Genomic DNA, 18,071 nt, shown 5'->3' with positions numbered 1-18,071 from the left:
GCTGGCCGGGGGTGCTGGTACATGTGGGCTGTCACCTTTACTTTGGTTTCTGGGAGGAGCGCTACCTTGATTTCAAATTGATACTCAGGAGGAAGGAGTGGGAGAGCTGCTGGACGTTTCCCACTCCAGGACCATCATGTGCTCGTGAGAGCGGTTTGGAAAGAAAAACTTTATGCTCGTGCATAAACCAGTCACCCTGCCCAAAACTCTTCATTGCTGGCCTCAATCCCTATGACAAGCTGATTCTTCTGAGTTGGCTTTTTTAACTGAGGTTTTTACTTGTGTTACATTTACTTATGTTATTTCCCCCTAGGTTTGTTGAGCTGACATTCAGCACTGCGTGAGTTCAAGGTGAGTGCAACCATGATGACCTGACGTCTGGACCCCAGGACAGCGACCACAGCGACTGCTGTTCACATCCGTCACCTCCCACAAGGACGAGTCGGTCTGATGTTTCCTTTGTGGGGACAATTTTTCAGATCTATGCTCCCAGAATCACTACCTCCGAGAGACTGCTGTACTCTCAGGCTCACTGCAACCTTACACACAACAGCCTTGGTGTGGAAATGCCTGAGTGTCCATTGGTGGACAGTTTGGTAAAGAGAATATTCTCAGTTTTATATTAAAGTATCTGAAGTTGAACAACACCCCTTCCCAACACTCGGATCATTAAGCTGAACGCTAAAACGGCCACATGCCAGGACTGCCGGGGTCGCAGACCAGCCCTCTGTAGAGATTATCCTAATAAATCCAAGTACATCACAGTCCCCCAGAGTATGACAGTTGACAAAATGCCCCTATTCTGAACGAATACGTAGAGTCTAAAACAAGCCAGAGCTGAAATGCGAGGACACCCAAAACATTTCGAAATTCAGTTTAAAAATACCTTTATGGTGGGAATTATATAGTTTCCTTATTAGTACAAAAATATAAAATCGATGTTGATCATTTAAATTTTCATTAGGAAACCCTTTGCCAGGCCCAGGGGGACAGAATATCTGTGTCTCGACGGGGAAGGGTCTTTGAGGACCGGCCCCAGCAGCTTACAGGTCTCATCAGCAAGGGCAAACTGTATTCCTAATCTTGTCTTGAATTTGCAACAGCGCGATTATCTTGTCTGCTACCTGGCCTAAGTACAGGCATAAAGGAATCTTTTTTTCACGCTTTTGTTTCCTCAAAGTAATCTTTTTACAGAATGGAAGAAACCAGAAACTATGCATAGTGTAAATGTGTTACAAGATCTATTTCAACAGCCCAAGGGGACCTAGGCGGTTTCAGAAAGCTCCCTCCCCCGCCCCCCACTCAGGGCCATGCTGAGTGACCGGGCCCACGCGGTGGCCGTGGGCCGTGGCCCTGGCTCCCCATATCATCTTGTCCGCACTTCTGTGATCAAATTACCTTGTGGGCGCCGATAATATCAGGGAAGCAGCCGAGGAAACCTTTATATTCATGATTACATTCCATGAGAAAATGGAGATCTTTCTTTGGCTACAACGAGACACAGGTTGGTTATTACTGGCAGAAAAATCTAGACCGTTGAGGATAAGAAAAGGGTCGTACTGGAGGACAGTATGGGCCAAGCCCTTGGTACGAGTTACTGTCTATCAAGGGCTAAGGCATTTAGCATAGTTTTCCTGCAAGAAAACAACCCTCAAGGCTATTACATTCTCAATCGTAGTTTAGAGGGAAAATAAAAGATCATTTTTAGGCTGGTTGGTCAAGTTAGTTATTTTGAGGTGGTTTAAAATATGACACTGTATGCACAAAAAACTAATACTATTTATATATGAGCAAATAAGATGTAATCATTTAACGTCTACATTTTAACAGAGAATATAAATTATTATTAAAAATCTGGTAGTCATCTTAAGTGGCAACTTAAAATTTTTCTATTTTTCTGAATTATAATTTTTAATAGCTATGTTAGGCACAGTTCTAAAAATTCATCTTTTCCTCCAAGCAGCGGTAGTCCGTGACCAACATGAAGGTGTGTGTACGTGTGTGTGCGCAGAAGTATGTTATTTCAGGAGGTCACCCGAGAAACTTTAATTCGGGGACTTGAAACAACATCAATGTCTACTCCCCTTAAGGGAATCTATTATCAGTTACCGGTAAAAAGAACTGGGACCTGGACCACTGAAGGCGCCAGTAAAAGCCACGTGGCTGGAACAAAGACCCGCCCCTTGCCAGGGCCCTCATGGGTCCCTTCTCCTTAGTGGCTGCCGAAGGCGGAGAGCCTGTCACGGCGGGGTCCACGACCGCCATTAGCAGCCGTAAAACAAGTGTCAGACAGGCTACCGGTCCAGAAGCGGGGTGACCGCAGCTCTTGCTCTAACATCCCAACCCCCGCAAGGTGGCGGAGGGTGGGTCCGAGCCACTGACACTGGAAGGCATTCATGTCCATTTCTCCATGGTCAGCGCGTCCACCGTCCACCACCGCGGCTTAGCGGAGAAACACGACGGCCATACACAATGAACAAAGAGAGGAGAGGAGACCATCTGCAAAGTTTGTTCTACAAATTGGCGAACTGAACACGTGGGCCCGACAGCCTACAGTCCGCTCGGGGAGCCCGTGTGCGTGGGGATACCTGCTCCGCCACAAGACCGGCGATTTCTTCGTAAGTCTTTCCTGCTTCTGTTATCGCAGCGTTGAGATCTGTTTCGCCTGGAAATCAGTACAGCTACGTCAGTGCTCATGAGTATTTTCTCTTTGTTGATTTTGTTGAAAAATTTTATTAGAGCCAACACTACACTTTTCAAAACTAGAGGCTAGTGTCACGAGTCCTCCTCTTCCGATACCCCGGCTTCCCAACGAACGGCGCGTGGCCAGTCTCTCTGCACCTGCACCATCCACCCCTCACGTCCCCCTTTGCTGGCCACAGAGCAACGCACCCATAAACTCTACGTCAAAGACAAGCACCTTCAAAAAGCAAGGACGATACCAACACCACCTTGGGGAAGTGAGAACGGCTCCTGACAGAAATGTCTGGTCAGCGGAGGCTCCTGGTATCTGGACTCAAGCTGGCCGCTTTCCGACGCAGAGAAAGCCCACGTGGCAGAGAGCTGTGTTTCTTCCATCTATAGGTTCTTTCTCCTCCCTCCCTCTTTTCCCACAAATTTCTTTTGGGGGCGTTGAAGAAACCAGGTCCTTGCCTTGGTGCCCACAGCCTGGGTTTTGCTGACTATGTCTGTGGTGAGAACACAGTCCTCCGTCCCCTGTACCATCCAGATCTTTCATCTTAAGAAAGGTCTGCAAAGTGTTGCTGTTCTACTCCTGGTACTCCTTCTTGATCTGAAGCGCTTCTATAAAGAGAAACTCTCCTTTATTGACTATCTGGTTACCTTGGGGTATTGGCAGAGAAAAAGCACATTAAGTGTTTTCTTTCTCTTTACCGTTTCAGAATAATGAGCTGATCCTCTAACCATTCCCCAGAGGTAACAAATTAACTTTTTAAAAAAGTATCACTGCAAGTTTGGATTTAAAAGTACTTGATAAGCTTCACTGCAGAGAAAGTATTATTTTCACTAATGCTCTAATTTTCTCTTTATTGGCCAGTGGAAGGCTTTTCAAATCAGCATCCGGGTTCTGCTAGGAGCTTGGGTCCTTCTGGGTGGGACGCAGAGCTGAGAACTCCCCCTGTGGGGGGCGCTAGAGGGGCTCCTTGCGACTGGCTTGGATATTTCGGGGATTTTTCAATGAACAGAGCAAGGCAAACTGTATTTTTTTAAAAAGAGGAAAACCATAATGAGCTCATATAGACATTTCCAATTCAAATTTAGGACTTGAGGATTTTTCATAATGTATTTTAAAATTCATTTTTATGTTTAGCTCTTTCATTTAAAAAACTTAGTTCCTAACAACAGAAATTTACTTACATGTTTGCTTTACCCTACAATACGTAAAAGTTTTTTTTTTTAAGATTTTATTTATTTATTTGCGAGAGAGAGAGAGAGAGAGATCACAAGTAGGCAGAGAGGCAGGCAGAGAGAGAGAGAGAGGAGGAAGCAGGCTCCCTGCCAAGCAGAGAGCCTGATGTGGGACTCGATCCCAGGACCCTGAGATCATGACCTGAGCTGAAGGCAGAGGCTTAACCCACTGAGCCACCCAGGCACCCTATAAAATAGTTTTAGAAGGCTTTAGAATAACAATACTAACATTTTATTGCTAACTATATGATTACTGAAAACAAAAGATTTTTGAAGTCTTTTTGACTTTAAGGTATCTGCTACTAGGGACGTATAATCAAAATTCAGTGTTTTACGGTGATGTGAAATAATTCTTCCCTACATGGCTATGCCTTTACTCTGATGTATCAAGTGATTTATTTTGCTTTTGCTTTTTAGGGATTTTTCTTTACATTTTAATTTAAAATTTTTTCTTAGTAATAAATGTAGAATAAATAGACATGTAAAACATGCCCATGGTTCCAAAGTCAAGTCTATACAAGCTAAAACCAGAGGTCTTGCTTCTATACTTGTTCCTCTTCTCTGCTACAGTTAACCACTTAAATATTTTTATCAAGTATTTTCCACGGTAACCCATGAGGATAGGAAGTGCCTCATGGATCTGTGCAAAGGCCATGCGCACGGTCTCCGCATGCTCCAGCGTCAGTATCTGCACTCCCAGAGGGAGCGTGGAAATTTAACATAATCCGAGACTTTCTCAGGAACTGGAAGCCTCCGACTTATTGCAAGATCAAGACTGCAGCGCTGCCCCATGTCACCAGCGCGTCTGAGCAAAGGAGGACGTGCTAAGACAGCGCTCGACTCTGCTGACCTTCATTTGCCTTGAAATGTGAAAAGCAAGTCCGGGGGGACTTGAGATGTTCTTTGAAAACAAGATCTCTAGGAAGCTGAAGGACAGTCCCCGCACAGCATACTACACTGAGTTAGCACTGCTAACACTTGACCCAGGGCCACGTGCAGCGTGAATGCTGGATACGCACCGACTGACCGCCCGAAGCAGGGCCAGCGGTAAGGAAGCGAACGGTGCTTCTGTGCGGCTCGCACAGGTGGGTGCGGTGGAGAAGGCACAGCGCCTTCAGGGTCATCTCTCACTCCACCCCCCACCCCAGGATGTCCCCATCCTGCAGGGCTCTCCCCGCACTGCCCCTCGCAGCCCTATCTATCCTTTCTGCCAGGTTGCTCTTCATTGAAATTACAGACAGAAAACTCCAGAGAAGCTGACTGTTCTGAAGGTCTGCGGATTCTACTGAAATTCACAGAATGACAAATACATGGGATGATTTATGTATAGTATAAGGTACCAAAGAACATCTTCAGGACCCATTTCCCAGATTACCAACTGCCTTCTCCTGCCCTCTTTCCAAGACTTCCGGTTCAATTATCTGCACCCTCTATCAACGCCACATTTAGTGAAGGGTGAGTGAGTGTCTCTGCTGGCATCGAGCACGAGAACAAGTGAATCACTGCAGGGTAGCTCTGAATGATTTTTATGTTTTTCTATCTGACTCCAAGGAACGGAAGTCCTCAAGTCTGGGTCCACACTACCGGAAGGACCTAACAATGGCTACACAGCTCATCTTGGAGCAGTTCCATTTCTAGTTAGGATGGGGACAACTGCAGGACTCTTGCTCTCTGTGTAATACCAAATAAGCTAAAACATCAGCCTTCTCCGTCAAGTCTCCTTCATCCTGTGGGGATGAAGAAATCCAAAGGAACTCAATTCAGAAAGGCCTGAATCTGCGCCCTAGGCAAGCTGCGGAGTCTGGAAGCCCTGGGGGAGGAGAAAGGAGCCTTCCACAGGCAGAAGGGCTCTGTTGGGACGGGAGGCTCTGCTCTGCTTTTACCAGATGCGTGGGGGCTGGTGTGAGGAACCAGCACCTGGGGGAGCCCCAAATGCAGAGCCAATCTGCCCACAGGGGTTTTGGACACTAAGGGGTGATGGCGGGAAGTGGGGGCGGGGCTGGAGGACAGAGAGCTCCCGGGGGAGGCTTAAGGAAGGTGAGATTCAGGTGGGCTCCGACATGGACACGATGGAGGTCCTGCATCTTCACTCCGGTCGAGATGCCAGAGAAGCACAAAGCCAAGAGCACTCCGGGGGTCCTGTCAGCACCTAAGCAATGGGTGGGGCCCGACCCCTGGCGGCATGGTGGCCAGAGGACTGGTCATTCCACGCCCACATTCCTCATCTTAAACATGAGGGGCCCGATGGACCAAGCCTCAGAGCCCCCATCCGATCCGAAAGTTGGGACGGTGAGGCACAATTCAGCCAGGACTTACGTGGGAGCCCCGGCTCCTCCATGCTGGCGAGAGACTCATTTCTTGTTCCTGAAAATACTCAGACACGGACGTCCACAGACCCATCTCCCCTGAGCATCAGAATAAATACCGAGACCAAGGTACCAATTCCACCGTTTCTGTAAGCGACCGGACACACTCAAATTTAGCAGTGCCGCTCACCTGACAAATAATACTTTTACTTGCTACCCGCTCCACAGGGCAAACTAAGCAAAAGTTCACCAAAATGTGCTTGTTCTCACAAGTGCTGTCAATGTAAAGCGACAATGAATTCGAGACAGCACGGGTCAGACAGACAGCACGGGACATGCCGAGAGTAACTCTAGGTTGTGGAGAGGCCCGAGGCAACGTGAATTTGTTACTTAGTCAGAATGTTCCCTCCCAATGGCCTTGACGAGCTCCGGCCTTCGTAGCAGGAAGACCTGGCCTCTGAGGTCGGCGGAGAGATGAAAGCCAGGCAGGGGGTGACCGGTCACCGCTGCCTGTTCTGGCAAAACACAAGAGCCGCCTCCGAGCACAGAGAAAGGCGAAGAACGAGCAAGAAACACGGACATAAGCAGCCTCCACCTCCACTTTCCCAGAAGCAGTGAGGGAGGTCACAGGAGCGCTGGGGGAGCAGCGCGGCCCAGTCAAGGGTCAGTGACAGGGTCTGGAGCTGTAGCGTCCCTGCGGGGGCACAAGGGCCCAAGGGGGGCTGGTCAGCACCAGACGCTATGGGCCCGAAGGATAAGAAAATACGCACGCACCCTGGTACCCGCTGGAGCTGAACACCGTCGCTAAGCTCTGCAAGGCCTTCCCTATCTTCTGGTACTCCTTGGGTAACGCTGAAAGAGAAAAAGGAAGACGCTGGTGACGGGCCCCCAAGTGAACGGCAGTGGCATCACTATTTCCCCAAAGTGATTACTTTCATCATAAAAGAAATCTTTAGCAAAATTGTCGGCTTTTTAAAATTATTGATTTTTTTTTTCAGTAAAATCTGCTATTAACCAATTGTTCAGTTCATGGTGGACGCGCTCATTACGAACGACCACCCCGGCGCGCCTCCTCACTCACGGCGCGAAGCCGGAGCCGCAGGGGGCTCATCCGGAGGAGGATTTCTAGCGGCCAGAGTCCTCGCGCGTGCCCCGTCCTAGGACCACCACGACAGCCCCTCTACCGGGGCAGGCACACTGTCTCTGTCCTGTGGGATAGGAGAACAAGGCTTCGCTAAGTAAACGGGCTTGCTGGGGGTCACATGGGGAACAGGTGGCGGATGGGGCCTCTGAGACACCTGCTTTCCCCGTGTTTACGTATGCGGGACTTATTATCTGCGAAACAAGACTGAAGGCAACAAGGTGTGGGGAAAAATGTGGCAGAAGGTCTCACAGGGCCAGCGAGGACGGATTTGAGTTTTTTCACCTGTATAACATTGTAACATGATGAACGAAATGATCTCTGTGGGTCCTTCTAGGGCTAAAATTCTAGGATTCTAGGATCATTCCGGAGAACTTTCTAGAAGAGTCTCTGTATTTTAAGCTATTTTTTCTTTGCATCTATAAATAGTCCCCTTAAACACATCTACTGCTTTTCAGCAGAATGCCTTATTTGCATTTGAAGAATTAAAGTGCAGTATTAAGAAAAATTCAAATGTTTCTTTTAAAAAATCTAGTTCAGAGAAATCTGAAACATGGTCTTTAAGCTGCAATAATCAGGGACACGATTTTAAACTCCATTAGCTTAACTTTAATAAACTGTCTGCCTTTTTCTAACTATATACGTGAGGTGAAAGACATCTGCCACGTGCTTCGCTGTACTGCGCGTTAGATTTCTCACTTTACAGATGAGGAATCTTAAGAAACTATTTTGAAAGAAAAGAGGAAAGAAGATATGCTTCCCTCAAATCCGAAACCAAGTGCTTCAAACTCCTCTCCTCCCAAAAAGGGAGCAGCCTTAAGCCAACATCCTCTATTTCGTAAATTTGACCTGATGGGTTATATGGGACATGAAGCTGACCAGATGTTGTCAGACATAGGGATTTAACTTTTTTCTTTTTTTTTAAAGTAGGCTCCATGCTCAACGTGGAACCCAACTCAGGGCTCAAACCCTGGACCCCGAGATCAGGACCTGAGCTGAGATGCAGAGTCAGACACTTAACCCAATGAGCCACCCAGGCATCCCGGGGATGGAAAGAAATCATAAGCCCAGATTTCTGTGAGATCCTTAAAGTTCTGATTGAGATTTATACTCAAAATATTTCTAAAAAATAGAGCACGGCATTCAAAGAATATGCAGATTTCAACGAATAACTATTATTATGACCTCATAAGAGCTTACAGCTCAAATTTATTATTTTACAACAAAATCACTGTTTGAGAGAAGCGCCACTCCCCTTGTTCATGAGTTGACCCTTTGTGACCACAGGCTGGCGGTGGCTTTTGTTCTCTAATGCTGCATTTGTGTACCTTACCATTTTGGGCCTAATCAGTGCCGCACCGAGGACATGGCGTCGCATTTCCACACCATGAGAAAGGAGTCACCGTCCTCAAGCGGGAACAGCTGTCCCGCCCCAGCATGCGGATCTCCTGGTATCGAGGCTCATGTGAATGGCACAGGGTCATGCAATGACAAGCAGGGTCTTTGCTCCCCGCAGCAAAGGGCCAGACCAGTAAATATTTTGGGCTCTCTGGGGCCACAGGTTTTGCTGAAAGTACTCGACTCGGCCACTGTAACAGGAAAGGAGACACAGCTAGCATGTAGGGAAGCGGGCCAGGCTGTGTTCCACTTTACAAAAACAGGCAGCAGGACGGATCTGGCCGCCAGGCCACGGTCGGCCAACTCCTGGTAAGGCTTAGATTTTATTACTATTAACTGTGCTCTGCTATCTTAGTTCAGCCACAAGTCACCCCACATTCAGCTTCTTGTTCACTGAAATTGTTTTCTGACTTCAAATTTTATTCTTTTCCCCTTCTTTAGAAGAAAAATATCACTTGTTAAAAAATCTTTACAAAACATAAAATCAAATTCCTTCCTTTGCTGAGGATCACGGTTTAATAGTGGGTATGTATGATTTTTATTATTCAAAGTAGAAGCCATTTTTAAGAGAAAGACAAAACAGAGCTGAGTATAAACAGTATTCTTGTAGGGCGTCCGTGTGGAAGGCCAGAACGTTCTCAGATACCGGCCTCACGGTTGGCCTGCTGGCCTCCCCATAATCAGAGCTCAGTTTCCTCTCTGGGACTCAGATGTCTGTTCTGGTGATAAGGATGGGATGGGAGGACAGGGGAGGAAACTCCGGAGAGTCGGTGGCCCTCGAAGACAGTGTGAATGCTATGCAGTGGTGACCCGGCCTCCGGAGCCCGTGGGGCCTCCAAGGTGGCAGGGCAGCTGGCTGGCGTGACCCCCGTGGCTGACAGGGCCGGTTTTCAGCCTACGCTATGTGACATGAGGGGCTGGAGAAAGTGGGACACCATGGGTCAGCAGAGTGATGGTCTAGACACAAAGGGAAGGGGGGTGTGGTAGGCTGGGGGTCGGGATAAGAAGTCCTCGAGGGTGGAAAGGCATGATTGGTGGAGCCACCAGGGTTCACACTTTCCTAGTCTGACCCAGCTCATGCTCTCCACAGCCAACAACCCCAGCCTTTCCGAAAAATTAGATTGTAGTGGTTGCCTGGGTGGCTCAGGCAGTTCAGCGTCTGCCTTCAGCGCAGGTCATGATCCCAGAGTCTTGAGAGAGCTCTGCGTCGGGCTCCCTGATCAGTGGGGAGTCTGCTTCCCCCTCTTGCTCTGCCTGCTGCTCCATCTGCTTGTGCTCGCACTCTGTCAAGTAAATAAATTCTTTAAAAAAAATTAGGGCCGTAGCCAATCCAGATGGCCCCTGACTTAGCAATTTATAGACTTTATAACAGTGTGCGAGATCAGAACATGCACTCATGGGAAATTGTACTTGGAATTCAGAATCTGGTTCCTGCCTGGGGCTGGTGATCTGCGGGAGGACCCTCTCTGCAAAGTAGGGCCGTGGCAGCCCCACCAGCTGGAGACCGTCCTGCACCCGGACAGCCGTCCTGTGTCCCACTTTCAGTACAGGACGTGCTCGACACCGGACTATAAAACAGGCTTTGTGCGAGATGACTTTGCCCACGTGCAGGCTGACCTTCCGAGTGTCCCGAACACACTGAAGGGGGGCCAGGCTGAGCCCTGGCGTGTGCGAGATCAGGCATATTGAATGCATTTTCGACTTGGGCTGTTTTCCACTTAGGATGGGCTTACCGGGCTGCAGCCCCCGCGTAAGCTCAGGAAGTCTGTATACAACACCTTACCGAGTAAAGACTACGCTGTACTGTCCTGAGACAACAAACACCCTCAAAACACGCAGAAAGATGAATCGCCCATAGGTTACAAACCCTAACTAACTAGAAACGTTTAAGGCAACATGGTGTTTCATATGGGTTCTAGAATGGGCTTTGTTGGAGACAATTCTCTGCTGTCTAAGGAGGGCTGACAAGTGAGGTTCGCCCCCGGGCTGTGGCTATGACCTGACTTGCGTTCACCACAGGCATCTCTGAGAGACGGCTCCTCAGTGCGGTCAAGGTCACAACATCGAGCTTGGACCACCACACGTGGAGCCCGTAGCCCCGAGCCGGCCCGAGGACGGCACTTACGTCCTGTGCACCGTTTCCAGTGCTCCTGCCCCACGGTCAGCAGCTCCTTCACGCCGTCGTCCATGGCTTTGGTGAATTTACCGACAGCATCGCACTTCTGTTCTCTGCGGGGCAAAAACAGAAGAACGCGTGTCCTTCACTCTGCTACCAAATGGCCAACAATGTGACGTGTCGGAAGAGAAAAACCAATACAGTCAGGGGAGATTTAACGCCAAACTTGAAAAGGGGGGGGGGGGGGACTTGTTTTCTTGCATTGTAATAACTCCTGTTAAACCAGGCTTGATTCAAATTTTTAAAAAAGGGGCGCCTGGGTGGCTCAGTCGGTTAAGCATCTGCCTTCTGCTCAGGTCATGATGCCTGGGTCCTGGGATGGAGCCCCTCATCGGGCTCCCCGCTCAGTGGGAAGTCTGCTTCTCCCTCTTCCTCTACCCTTCTCTCCCAGTCATGTTCACACTCTCTAATAAATAAAATCTTAAAAAAAAAAAAAAAAATCCAACATATTTTTGAAGAATTGCTTAAAAATCTGCCATTTAAATTTTAACTGTTCCCCTCCCCCCCTCAAATCCATGTGAATTTAAACTAAAATTATTCTAAAGTACACCAAATGCTGATTTCCTGACTATCTGATTGAGCAGAATTCTATCAGTGGTGGTCCTGAGTGGGTCTTTATGCGTTCCAGCAAGTATGTTAGTGAATTGCAGGGAACCTCAATACCAACCAGGTCAGTGACACTGAACATCTCAGTTCTTTGAAGATGTAAAAAGTACTAACCTGAAAACTCATCCCCAAATCATGTTAAATGGAAAACAAAAACAAAAACAAAAAGAAACCCCAAACAGATTTTGAGACAGAATGCACAGTGTGAGGTCTTTCCTGTTTCCACAATTTTCCCCTTAGATACGTATGTGCAGAGGACATTTCAGAAGACTACAGAACCGGGCCAATAAATTAACATTTATTTTTCTCTGCACAGTTGCAAGATGGTGTTTGTTTTTCTTTTTTCTTCTCTTCTTACGTTTGGTAACACATAAGTGGTAATTGTATAAGAAAAAAACTTCTTAAAAAACAAACAAACCCAAGATTTCTTGTTAGCCTTTACATAGAAAAGGAACTACTTTTCAAAGAAAAATAAATTTTTTTTAAATTTAATTAAAAAATTTCTTTTAAATTTAAAATTATTTTTTAAAAATTACATAATTAAAAACAACAAATTGAAAAATAGCACAAAAAAGCAGGCTGACATTTGCTTCTTTCAAGGTGATGTTCAGAGACTTCTGCTTTGCTCACAATTACGTGGGTGTGCGCTGGCTCTGGGCTACTTTGCTTTATCGTGCTTTATTAGAAATGACTAGAAACACTGTTGTCTGCTAGGAAACCACAGACTTCAAGGTAAAAAGGAAGCAGATTTTAATCTGATGCTACAGCTAAAAACACCGTGCTTTCCTGTGCAAGGGAGGTTTTCCCGGTCACCTGACTGTGGTCCCCACACGTTCCCACAGACACACCCCTCACTCCAGCTGCCCTCGGTCACACCTTCGGAGGCCTGCGAGCACAGGAGGGGCCCGGGCTGGGAAGAAGGCAAGTATGACAACAGCGCTCACATTTCTATTAAGTCCAAGTCGGGTGCCTCTGGTTCCATGGTGGAAAATATCATAACTCCCACCAGCTCATCTCTCTCGGCCTTCCTCTTCCCACTTTTCCATTCCTGCAAAGAAGAACATTATAATGTCACAGTGGAGAGCGGAGTCAAACTGGTCTTTCCACTCCCTCAGGCAATCAGCTCGCTGACAGACTAGCTCTAATTTTCAGCAGCAGCTCCAGGCCACTGTCCTCTGTACCGTGGGACATCTGTACGTCCCAAATGCAATCTCGGTATGCGAACAGTGCCGAGGTGCGAGGGGTCCTGGTGAGCTGGAGTTCCATCACTTTCTTTCCCCGTGCACAGCAATGGAACACAGTGAACATGAGCACCCCTACAAATCCTGAATAAGGGCCTCAAAGTTGCAGGTTAAATGTTTTCTGAAAAAGACAAAAACTTTTCTAAAACACAAGATAGGAACCAATAGCATAAGCTATTTAAAAAAAAACCCTATTTTTGCAAGATACACCTATAAATATATAGCTCTATATATACATAGAAAAGTGCCCCCAAATAAAATCTTTTTAAAAAAAGGGGGGTGCCTGGGTGGGTCAGTGGGTTGGGTCTCTGCCTTTGGCTCAGGTCATGATCCCAGGGTCCTGGGATTAAGCCCCGCATCGGGCTCTCTGCTCGGTGGGGAGCCTGCTTCCTCCTCTCTCTCTGCCTGCCTCTCTGCCTACTTGTGATCTCTTCGTCTCTCTGTCAAATAAATAAATAAAATCTTAAAAAAAAAAAAAAAAAGTGCCCCAAACACTAGTGCACAGCAACCAATTCTCACAAAGTGAGTATGTGTGTAAACTACCCCAAGGCCAAGAGAAAAAAGCGAGCATTCCAGAAGCCCCCTCGTGTCCCTTCCCAATCACCACCCCTTCCCTCCTGCACTGAGGTGACCAGTTATCTTCTCTTTAACGCCGCCCAGTTCCTCACGTTCCTTCCAAGCCGCGTGATCTAAGTGCACGTCCCTCATCTGGGTCTGCTGGTTTTTCCGAAGACCACTCTGGGTGTGTTCTCGGGTGTCCTGGGCTCAGGCTGTGCTTAGGAGTCAGGGCCACAGTGCTGTCAGAGCCCTGTCTCTGGACGCCACTGGGGCACGACGCTCCATTCTGGGGACACTCCCCAGTTTATTTATCCATCCTCCTACTGGGACCCCCCCGCCACCCTGGGCCCCCACGTGACGAGCACAGCTGCTATTCCAGGTCTCCCGGGACACACGTGCACCCATTTGCCAGGTGGGTGGAAAACATTCCACTGTGGCGGGTAACGCCGGCCGCTTTTCCGAACTGCTCTTGCCCACCTGCACGCCCGCCAGCTCTGTGGGAAAGCCGCTCAGCCCGCCAGGAGCCTGGTCTCTCGCTCCTTCTCACGTCCGCCGTCCCGGCCGGGGCCCAGGGGTTTTCACTGTAGGTTTACCTTGCCTGTGCGTGATGACTGAGGAGGTTAAGCCGTTTCCTACCTCTGTGGATGACCCAGACCCTTTCTTTTACGAAAGGTACCTTACCAAATCTCTTCTTCTACTGGCTTATCTTATGGATTTGTATGGGTTTTCTTATGTTCAAAAACACAGCCCTTCGCTGGTGATAGAAGTTCAGATCTTTAGGTCATTTTTAGCTTTAAAGTCTTCTTCTGACACACAGCGGTTCTTCATCTGAATGTAGTCTAATTTATCAGCCTCTTCCTTCCCGTGTGACCAGTCATTTCTGTGTCAGATTTCAGAAATCCTTCCCTACCTTAGGGGCATGAAGATATCCCCCCACACCCCGGCTACCTTTTCACAGCTTTATTATGCTGCCTTTCACATTAGACCTTCAAACCAACTGGAACAGATCTTTTTTTTTTTTTTTAAAGTTATACAATGGAAACATTCAAAGATGTTTAAAAGTACAGAGAAAAGTCTAATCCTGCCCAGACTCAGCTGTCACAGGTATCAACATTTTGCTGGTCCTGGGTTTTCTATTCTCCTCCATTCTACCTTTTATTTTCTTCTTGCGGATTTTATTTTTTTATTGGAACTTTCAGATTTTACTGGAGGTCCCAGACATCGTATCATTTCACCTGTAAGTACCTTTCATAGATAAGGCCATGTTTTAGCAAGAGAACCACAATTCCAGGGTCAACCCTAACAAGATCAACAGAAGATCATTATGAGGTAGGGACTGAATTTCACTTTTCCTCAATGACGCCATCCAGCTGACCTGGCACCATTCCCTGGACAGGCTGTCCTATCCCCCTTGTACTTAGCCCCATCTTTGCCATAAATCAAGTGTCCATTCTATTCTGTTGCACTGGTCTGTTAGTCTACCCTCATGCCAATACCATGCCTTTACCATTAGTTCAGCTTTGTATTGAGTCTTCATAACTAGAAAAGGCCTCCTCCCTCTCCCTTCATTCTTTTTCAAGAGTACCTTGGCTATTTTTAGTGCTTTGATTTGTCACACGTATGTAACATCTTTTCCGTTCCTCAATCCATGAAACAGTACTGGCACACTTAGCTAGGTTTTATTTTGCTCAAAAACGTTTCAGTTTTTTATGTAGCATTTCTCTGTACGTTTTCTTATACTTATTCCTAGGTATATTTTTATGCTGTGACAGTTTTTTCAGACTTTCATTTCATTTTCATTTATTGCAGGTATGTAAATATGTAATGTCTTCCATCCAGCTATCTTACTAAATATTTATTTCTATTAACAGAAAAAATACTATCCATCCATCTATACAAGCTACTTCTGGCCAAAGAGTCACAGTTTTTAGTGATTATCTAGTTTTACACAGTCATTTAGCAGATGAGGAAACTGTGACCAGGGATTCAGTGCCATGGCCAAGATCACAGAAGGAGCTAGAAGCAGAGTCCTGACTCCAAGTTCTTTCTTTTTCCTATTCTATCAAATCCACCCAAAACCCCAGTGTCTAGATGTATTATTATTATTATTATTTTAAAAAATATATTTCTATTTATGAGAGAGAGAGAGAGCATGAGAAGGGAGAGGTCAGTGGGAGAAGCCGACTCCCTGCCTGGCAGGGAGCCCAATGTGGGATTGGATTCAGGTATGACCTGAGCTGAAGGCAGTCGCCTAACCAACTGAGCCACCCAGGCACCCTAGATGGATTATTTTTAATAATAATATTTTGTACAAAACACAACTTTCAGAAGTGCTTTCTGAATCAAATCTTCAGAAAACCAGGACTTTTGTTCAAGGCAATAAACTTGGGAGGGGACTGCATGCAGTTTTTGTGTCTATAAAGTAACAAAACGGATGGACAGAACTCCCTTGAAGAACCCAGTTTCACTACTCTGTGGTTACAGGGAATACTGTGACTGATCATGACAGCTCACCAGAGAAATCAGAGTTTTCTTGGGCCCCTTGCAAGGCTAGAGCTACGACTACAAGAAAGGACGAAGCACCTCCACGTTTCCCAGCTCCTGGCTTGGTTACATGCAACCCACTCGAGTGAGCCTGCTGAGTCTAGAAATCAGCAGCAACTGAAGATGAGGCACGATTAGTCATACTATGTTACGTGTGTGCCTACGTCTGTAAACACACACAGAGCCCTTATTACACCTAACACATAAATGTGTTCACATGAACAAGGGTAAGGAACTACAAAGCAGTTTAGCAAGTAAATCTCTGTCTGAAAGTTCCAACAAAGTATATAATATTCTGGTATTTGGTTAAACATGAAACTAATCTCATGACTTTTTTTCTTAGGATTGTAATGTATTTTGTATCTGCTGTTGGCATCTGAGCTAACTTACGCTTTCACTCTTTGCATTGTTTTCTAAGATATGTGATATTTGTTATGAGAGAAATACAGAGAAAACATCTCTACAGAATAAAAAGATAGACTATAGAGTAAAAGCTTATTGAGAGAGAAAAAACTATCTCCAAAGCAGACAATAATGAGATGTCAAACAGCCAATGTTTTCTTGATTCTCAACAAAGAACACACAGCCATCGGCAGAATGAGTATCCACGGGGACAAAGACAGAGCAGCATTATTTACTCTGAAGGGGCAACTACAGTTTTGGAAAAATGACTCGGTTTTGAGAAGGATGGTCCACTTCTGAACCTTTTTTTTCATGACATTATTACACTGCAAGGTCAAAACACGATCTTAAGGAATCATTCACTCTATCTCCCTCACTTTATGTGGATAATATCCTGCATAGTTTGGGGCCTCTCCTATTTTTAGAAGCATCTAGGGAAAAAAATCCTCACCCTATCATATCTTTCACCTCCTGCCCACTCTGGGCCATTCCCAAATTTATGGAAACCACTCGGGCAAGCATTCTTCCTCATAGTGTGACTAACTTCCCACAGGAGGACTAAGGTTTCGGTCCCCTCTTATCTTTGGAGGAAATGAGAAATAGCTAACCGACATAGTTTTAACTTTCAGACATAAAATTGATGTGAACGTGACGATTCTGAATATGACCGAAGACTATCATAAGAACATGGCCTACCTTTTCATCTCGGAAATTTAGAAACTGCTGGAAAAGCTCGCTTTCTGAGATCACTGGGTGCCGACACATCCTGGTCATCCACGCCTGGAGCCTCTCCATGCGCATTTTGATGAACTCTTCTTCGAAGCGACCTGGAAGGGAAACAGCAAGAGTGACTCGGAGCACGCTGTAAAGCAAATTACCGTCACACAAAGGAAAAGCCATTTGTATCTACTGGGTGCTTGGTAGAAAGTAAGGTAGTAACAGGTAAAGACCATGGCAATTTTTCACTAACCTAAAAACAAGCTGTAATACAGCGAATGCTCAGAGAGACATGGGAAAGGTATGACAGACATTTTAGTTTTTAAGAATGAGATTCTGATTTAACAAATTAAGAAACTTTTTAATTGTGACAAGAAAAATCACAGCCACAAAGTGCGATTTTCTTCAAAGATCCATAAGTACTCAAATTCAAAAGCAAATCTTATCTAGGTATGAGAAAATTTGTCTGATAAATGAAGACGATCTCAAATTCTGTGTGACCACATGAAACTCTATAGGCAGGAAAGGGGGTGAGAAAACAGAATTTAATAAGTAATTCTTACAAAAGGCATAAAATTTCTGTATTTATAAAAATATGTCCCAACACAATATAATCTCAGATACACAAACTTAAATTTAGTATTTATGAAAAGTAACTCAGGACTGTAGCTCTTTATTCTGTTTGGTTTTTTTAAAAATTACTTAAGCCAAAAACAGAAAAAGACATTTTTCATGAATGCAGTAGTGCAAGCTACCATCTACCATCTCAGAACTTATGACCATTCTAAAACATAGCTTAATGAGTGATATTTCTGTTTTAAGAGCAGAAAGTCAGCTTAACAAGCCTGACATAGCAGTCATCATGTGAACACTGAACGTATTTATAAACCTCCCAAACAAAACCACTATTAGGTAAAAGGCTAGCTATAGTCGAGCAAGGCAATCAGCTATTCCCATCCCCCTAAAACAATTCTAAAGCTGGAGAGAACCCACCAAAAGTAAGTGTTCTGGAAATCAACCAAAGGCCAACAGCCATCTGAGAAGTATTTATATTT

The 18,071-nt window shown here is 45.9% G+C and overlaps 1 protein-coding gene across 3 annotated transcripts in view; it reads right to left on the bottom strand.

Annotated features, from left to right (window-relative positions):
- Positions 1-18,071, bottom strand: part of SNX9 (sorting nexin 9) — a 107,185-nt gene that overhangs the window by 5,998 nt on the left and 83,116 nt on the right. For all 3 annotated transcript variants that reach the window (XM_047732867.1, XM_047732869.1, XM_047732868.1), the window contains 6 exons: positions 16,996-17,126; positions 12,499-12,602; positions 10,898-11,001; positions 7,008-7,085; positions 2,589-2,665; positions 1,399-1,488 (listed from right to left, as the gene is read on the bottom strand). In XM_047732867.1, coding sequence (XP_047588823.1) covers positions 1,399-1,488; positions 2,589-2,665; positions 7,008-7,085; positions 10,898-11,001; positions 12,499-12,602; positions 16,996-17,126 — 584 coding nt within the window. The remainder of the gene's footprint in view (positions 1-1,398; positions 1,489-2,588; positions 2,666-7,007; positions 7,086-10,897; positions 11,002-12,498; positions 12,603-16,995; positions 17,127-18,071) is intronic.

Source organism: Lutra lutra, chromosome 6 (genome assembly GCF_902655055.1).
Source record: "Lutra lutra chromosome 6, mLutLut1.2, whole genome shotgun sequence".
NCBI classification, from domain to species: Eukaryota; Metazoa; Chordata; class Mammalia; order Carnivora; family Mustelidae; genus Lutra; species Lutra lutra.
The sequence above is the reverse complement of the archived record's forward strand: the minus strand, read 5'-3'. Positions and strand labels throughout refer to the sequence as shown.